Source organism: Portunus trituberculatus, chromosome 47 (assembly GCF_017591435.1).
Source record: "Portunus trituberculatus isolate SZX2019 chromosome 47, ASM1759143v1, whole genome shotgun sequence".
NCBI classification, from domain to species: domain Eukaryota; kingdom Metazoa; phylum Arthropoda; class Malacostraca; order Decapoda; family Portunidae; genus Portunus; species Portunus trituberculatus.
The window spans coordinates 19,052,254-19,059,753 of record NC_059301.1 but is presented as its reverse complement, the minus strand read 5'-3'; the positions used below and the strand labels follow the sequence as shown (position 1 = coordinate 19,059,753).

At 43.9% G+C, this 7,500-nt stretch overlaps 1 protein-coding gene across 1 annotated transcript in view; it reads left to right on the top strand.

Moving 5' to 3' along the window:
* LOC123520672 (glutamate synthase [NADH], amyloplastic-like) overlaps window positions 1-7,500 on the top strand; it is a 120,752-nt gene that overhangs the window by 71,342 nt on the left and 41,910 nt on the right. The window contains 1 exon segment of the mRNA XM_045283182.1: window positions 1,703-1,826. Coding sequence (XP_045139117.1) covers window positions 1,703-1,826 — 124 coding nt within the window.

The window sequence follows — 7,500 nt, the reverse complement described above, 5'->3', positions numbered from 1 at the left end:
AACTTTCTTTCTCTTGCTACTTGTTTTTCTCTCGTCTTTTTTGTTATTTACTTTTATATTCATCTCTTTACTTCTTTTGCGTCATATGGCTTACAACTCTTTCCCCTTCGCCACCACCATTTTCTTTCCTTTTCCATATATATATATTTTTTTAACATAGCAAACCAAACAGTGAAACCAGAGATGTGTTAGCGAATACGAGAATCTTTTTTTTTTGTTGTTGTTTTGTTTATCATCTTGCGCACCCTTTTTTCATCACGTAATGGTATATTTTTGTTGTGTAGCTGCGATATTTTATTCTTCTTTTAAGCGTTCTCATTTTCCGTAAAAGGTTTGAGAATCCATGGGCAGGTTTAGAGAATAGGGATCGTGAAATGTTGAGAGAGAGAGAGAGAGAGAGAGAGAGAGAGAGAGAGAGAGAGAGAGAGAGAGAGAGAGAGAGAGGGGTAAGCAATTAACACTAGATACAATGCATATATTTAGTGTAACCACCAATAAGGAGAGGGAAAACAGCCGCGGAGGAGTCATGAGGTATACCGCATGGACCTCCGCCGCGAGGGTTACGATTGCGTCGCGGGAGGAACGAGGCCAGGGCACAGTGAGACCAAAATAAACTCGGGTAGGAGGACTGTAGATGAATGATGGATGGAGTAGTGAAAGTGAAGAGAGGACTTGGTGGTGGTGGTGGTGGTGTATCATTGCTGTTGATAATAATATATGTTCTACCGGCCCTGTAAGGAGACTGGCGCCTGAGTGGGCCTTTTTTCTTTATATTCTTGTTGCCCTTGGCCAGTCCTCCTCTCTTACATGAAAAGAATACATATATCAGGTTTGATCGATAAAGTGCTGTTGAATTCCAGCACATTTTATCAATAGTAATGCCCCATGCTTCCTGTGTACCGCTGGCTTCTAAAGTGTTGTTGTGTTGTAGTCTGGAAAATGTTTGACGTAAATAGAATTGCATGCGCCACTAATGGGTGGAGGCTTAACAGCGTTTTCAATGTTCCTCAAGTTACCTACAGGCGCTATAGGCCAGGACATAAAAAGAAATCTGGTTGTCATTCCTTACTATCTTAAAACAAGGCATATAGGTGTCCAAGCAACTTATTGACGTAAAATTCAGTTAACCTTGTGGCGTCACCGTATTGGGAGAGACTGCGTGTCCTTGAGGTCCATGAGGTGAACTGTCAGCAATTGATATAATTCATGAAGTCTGACATGTTCTCAGACTTAAAGGCAAACTCTAGAAATATCTGAAAGGTAAACTAAAAAAGAACAATAGAAATACCAAGACAAGAATTCATTACTCTTTTGCAGCACGAACACACACACACACACACACACACACACACACACACACACACACACACACACACACACACACACACACACACACACACACACACACACACACACACACACACACACACACACACACACACACACACACACACACACACACACACACACAGACACGCACACACATAGATAGATAGAGATATAGATAGATAGATAGATAGATAGATAGATAGATAGATAGATATTGACCACAACCAAATATTACAGTTAAAGGAGGACTTGGAAGGTATGGTCCATCACACACACACACACACACACACACACACACACACACACACACACACGCACACGCACACGTTTGCTCCGCATGTCCTGTTTCTGACGTGTGCGCTTCTCATTACAGGGAGGAGGGAATAGAGCTGCCCGAGCCTGGACGCTACGCTACCGGCATCTTCTATTTCGACGAGCCCCACCACCAGGAGAGTGAGAGCCTTTTCGATGAGCTCGTCGCTTCCCATGGCCTCAAGGTAAGCTAGATATTTCCAGTGTAAAAAGGAGGAAGCTTGATATTTCGTAACTATCCCATCTGGTGAAGCATTCTGAGTCACAGTCTGCGTTATGAAGGTGATTAGTCGAATTTTCATTGGTGTTTGGTCTATTGTTGGTGCAGAGCCGTTGTTGAACTACCACTGTATCACAAAATCCCTTCCAGCTTCCATAAGATCCAACTCAGGAAGTCAAGATAACACGTCGAAATGTCTTGAAAATGCGTTCCCAGGATGGAGGGATTTATACACCATGCTTTTATTGAGACGAGTGTGTAGTGGCGCCGCGAGCTGATGCCGCTATAAGACGAAAATAACTCAGTGTGGTATCACTTCTTAGCAAGACTGTACACACATAGGCAGTAGCTGTATTGACGAGGCGAACTGCAAAGAATGTGTGTGTGTGTGTGTGTGTGTGTGTGTGTGTGTGTGTGTGTGTGTGTGTGTGTGTGCTTGATATTCGTGCACGCCAAGCCATAGGTAGGAACACTCAATCCTTAGCCTTTCATGCGTGGGACGAATAAATGTTTCTTTTTACATCAGAAAGGCAGATAAGCGCCGTAAGTCCCTTCATACCGCCGCAGCGAAGGACTTCCGTTGAATTTAGCAGAAAAACCACACACAAAAGTCCTCCCCGGCGGGTCCTTCCATTCCGCCCCAATTCTCTCGCATAAAGTCTAGTCGACAAGGAAGTGACTGGAGGGCCTCGAGGCTTAAAAAAGACTCTTAAGCGCCATCTGAAGCTGACACTAGACCGACGACCACCACATTCCCGAAACTGACTCTGAACACCTCCGCTGCACCACACGCCACAATGGCCTACTTTTCTGCTCCTGATTGTTAGAAAGAGAGAGAGAGAGAGAGAGAGAGAGAGCCACAGAGACTTAGAAATCAGCGTAGAACATATGCAAACTGCCTGAAAACTGCAAAACTCAATGGCAGGCAGCGCGAAATTTGGGATTTTCATGCACTACTTTTGGCACACTTACTTTTCAGCTCCTCCTCCTCCTCCTCCTCCTCCTCCTCCTCCTCCTCCTCCTCCTCCTCCTCCTCCTCTAACACTAACATCACCCCATGCCAGAGACAACACAGAAGTAAGAGTCATAACATAGGTACACCCCACACCTACACACGTGCATACACACACATACACCTACACACAACCACCACCACCACCACTACCCACCCACGCGCACACATACAACACACAAGGCGCCCCCCGTCTGGTGTGTGTATGTACGTACGTATAATATTGACGAGGAGGAAGCTGGTGGTGAGTAGGCAAGTTAAAGGTGAGAGGGTCGTGCGCCGCAGCCAAACAAATTCGTTTCCCTTTTTTATTTGAGAGGAAAATAAAGTGTAGAGAGTACATTAGTAGAATAAAGAAAGAGCAAACAAGTGTGGCTATGTATAAACAGTCATCTTAATTTTTCATATGGAATCGGTATTTTGGAGGCTATTTTAGTAAACACACAGACTGCTGACAACCGAGGGTTAGGTTTAGCTCGGGCTTAGTGGCAGCAGCGGTGGTGGTGGTGGTGGTGGTGGTGGTGTGTGTGAGGGAAAAGCTGGAGAAAACCGGTTTCGTTGATCAGAGAGAGAGAGAGAGAGAGAGAGAGAGAGAGAGAGAGACGTTGCATAGGACGTAAACATTGACAAAGTGAATGTTGACGCAAACAACAAACGAAACAAACAAACAAGTAAACAAGCTGGAGAGACTTTAGTGCTTTTTACCTGATTGTGTTTTGACTCTGCCATTTAACCTTTTTCATTTAATTTTGTTCTTCTGGAGGCCTTTCCTTCCTATGGCGTAAAAGAGAACACACACACACACACACACACACACACACACACACACACACACACACACACACACACACACACACACACACACACACTCATAATGGACGTGATTGAGATATGTCAGTCAACGAAAAATTCTATAATGAAGCTCTGTGTGTGTGTCCGTCCAGGAAACAGTAAAAAGAAGGTTCATAACATTGTACATACAAGGTTAGCATGGGTCACTTTTCCACCACACACACACACACACACACAAAAACAAGAAGAAAAAAAAAAGTAATGACATGAGGGAGAGGTGGAGAAAGGGAGAGAGAAATAGCTTGTGTTCATGTGGATGTTGATTGGTCGGCCAGTCAGGCAACCAGCCAATTAGTCCGTCAGTTCGTACCAGGCCAGCAAGTCTAATAGCTAGTTATCCTCCTCTCAAGTCCGTCTCGTTAGGTTCAGTTTGCGCAATGCTGTTTACATGGTATTCTATAGACGGCGTGTATGTGTAGTGTTCGGATCTTTTTTTTTATCCTTTTATATTTCAACTATTGCTGATTTCTATCACTTATATCTTTCATTTCAACGTTACTAGTGCTTGTGTGGAGGTTTAGATTTCATCGCCATACGATTTTAGTTCTTATAGCGCCGTGCATGAAATCTTTAAATCACTTCACCTCAGAGGGCAGAGGTGCATCATCAGTGACGTCACTCCCCCGACGGCAGCATTAATCGGAGCCGCCCTATACCCTTCCGTGAGAGAGAGAGAGAGAGAGAGAGAGAGAGAGAGAGAGAGAGAGAGCCGTTCCCGGTATATATGGAGCAACAGCAACAACAGCGCCTCGTCTCACGGAAGAACATTCGGGAGCGACGATTAATTTCCCGGACCATGAAGTGAGGTCACTGATGACTCACTACAGACAGACGAAGCGGGCCAGACACAATGCCAGCCAACAGATTAGCTAGCTACCTCAACCAGTTACTCAATCAGTAAACGATCCAATTAATTACTTAACATAAGGACATAAGAGAAGGTGCAAGAAGCGATTAGGTCAATACGTGGTTGTTCTTGTCAGTACATACCAACCCAATTAACTAGTACGCCAGCCAATTAGTTACTCTGTTATATTACGTCAGCCAGTCAACCAGCCAGCCAGCAAGTTTTCGTGCCACCGAGTCCGCCAACTGTAGCCACTCATCCAACTAGCCATTCAATCATTCAGTCAGGTAGGCAATTACTCTGCTACGAATCCTGCCAATTAGCCAATCAGCCAGTCAGCCATTTAATTGTACCAAGAATCAATGCCACGCCACAGTCCAGTTTCACTTGAAAATAAAGTCAATTGTGCAGCATTCGAGCTTTACTTCCCCTCCCTCCTTCCTCCCCGCCATCCCTCTCTGCCATTTCTCTTTCACTCCCTCCCTCTCTCCCTCCATTCCTCCTTCCTTTCTTTTATCCCTCCCTCTTCGTTATCTCGAATTCCTTGTCCGACCCAGTTCCTCCTCTTTCCTCCTCGTCTTCATTACCATATACTTTTCGTTCATCACCACAATCCTTCCTCTCCTCCTCCTCCTCCTCCTCCTCCTCCTCCTCCTCCTCCTCCTCCTCCTCCTCCTCCTCCTCCTCCTCGTCCATTCTTTAGCCTCAGAATCGCTGCTTTAGACAAGGCAGGTCAAGGGGAGAAAAATGTTTACTTCAGCCAGAGAGCCAAGAGGGGAAAAATTTAATTTCCGACCCTGATTGGCAATACAAGGCTCTCGGAACTCTGTGGCACTCTCCCTGAGGTGCTGCCGAGGTCAAGGGTCACGTAGGTATTCATAATAGAAAGGAAGTTGGGAGGAAGGGGGACATTTGAACTATTTGAGGCGCAGCAGACAAACACTCGATGCCAAGATAACATTTCAGAGGGACGTTAGAGAATATCATTTGTAAGGAACTGTTTGTAGCCAAGAGAACGTAGAGGAAATAATTATGAAGGATGACTCACAACCAAAAAGAACATAGTTATAAAATGGCCACTTATACCCAAAAGAACTTAATTATTAAAATGGTAATTGTAGGTAAAAAAAAAAAGAACATGATTATTAAGGAACGCTATCATAAAAAAAAAAACTGACGAACGGATACTCATAAGCTAAAATTTTAAGGAATATTCACAGATCAAAGAACATATGAAGGGGGCACTTTAAACTAAAGGAACATTAGAACATTATCAAGGGAGTTTGTTTAGGAAAAAGAACACTACAAGCAGAATATTTAATCCCTGCCCACCCTTCCACTCCTCCCTAAAGAGAAAAAAATGTACTTATTACTTTTCATCGTGTGTCATGTGTACTTTACGATGTATATATACTTCACCTCTTTAAGTCAGGTATCAGTCACCACAAGATATATTAAGAAGGACAAGGTTTCTGAACTTCTCTTTCTTTCTGTGATTCTAATTATTATCTATCTATTCATCTCTCTTCAAGTAAAGTATCACTCATCACAAGATATATCAAAACGTATATAGCTTATGAACTTCTCTCTCTCTTACTGTGATTTAATTAACCACCACCATTATGTATACGCGGACCTGAGGGGAAGTCTGCTCTGATGCCCATAAATAACTCATTTCCAGATGCTTCATACGAGAACTCCTGAATTTCAAGTAGTGTTTCGAACCTCCCACGAAGCTTAAAACCCACCACCCACAAAACGTACCCCCACACTCTATCCTTCTCTAACTTTCTTTCACCTCTTCTCTTCCCACCCACTTTCTCTCAGCTAGCTATCTCTTCTTTCTTCATCCCACTTTAAAAAAAAAAAAAAAAAAAAAAAGTACCCAAAAGATCACCCCCACACTTCAGCCCGTATTCAGAAACACTCCGCTCTCTCACTACCACAATTTTCAAGACCATAGAGACGACTGACCTTATTTTCAAGACAGTTTCTCCTTTAAATTACCAGAAATCTTGCTAATGCATCACATAATAAAAATACCCTTCAAACACGGATATCTTCAACTAGAGCCTTTGGAAAGTAACTATGGGAGAAAGCAAAACGTTTCAAAATACGGGCCTTATCCCTCCCACCCCCACGTACCCAAACGTCCCAATGGAAACTTGTAAACAAAAGGAACATTATGAAAAAGAATTATGAGCCTAAAGAAAGGCAGGAAAAGAAAATGGGTAATCCTCGTCAGGTGGGTGTTGTGAAGGGAAAAGCTGCAGTTAAAGGAGATTGACAAGAAAGGGACGCTGGTAAGAAGACGTATCCAATGACATGGTATCGTGTTTCCCTGCATCTTTTTTGTTACTCCTATTCTTGGTATACCTCTCCCTTTTTCACTTCGTCTCTACTTACGTACTCTCCAAACAGAACTAATGAACGCTGGATCCTTTGCTCAATCCTTGTAACTCCGGCGGAAAATCATCTCTGCCTTTCTCAACTTACGTAATACTTGAACGGAACTTATGACCTTCCAACAAAGGGTTTCAAAGTGGACCAAGAGGCAGCGGGAGAATTAAAATAGCTAGACAGATGAAGAGAAGAGGACGCGGTGTGTTCTACGAGGATGATGCAAATGAGGCTCGGGTGTGGTGTGTGTCCGGGAGCTGAGGGAACAAACTAAGCCAGCAGGGAGAGTATTGAAGGGAGATAAAGTCAAACAGTTGAGTCTCGAAGCGTCAGATTGTCCTTTCCTTATTCCCTCTCCCACCACTCGCTTTCTCTCTTAACTTCCTCGTTTGGTCCCCGTGAGTGTGTAAGGCTGAGCTCCTCTTCTTTGTGGGAAGAGCTATGTGGCGGTGAGTGGTGAGTGGTGAAATGTGGTGTTGTCATAATCTGTATGGGATAAACCTGCCCTGCTCACCTTCACTGCCTTGC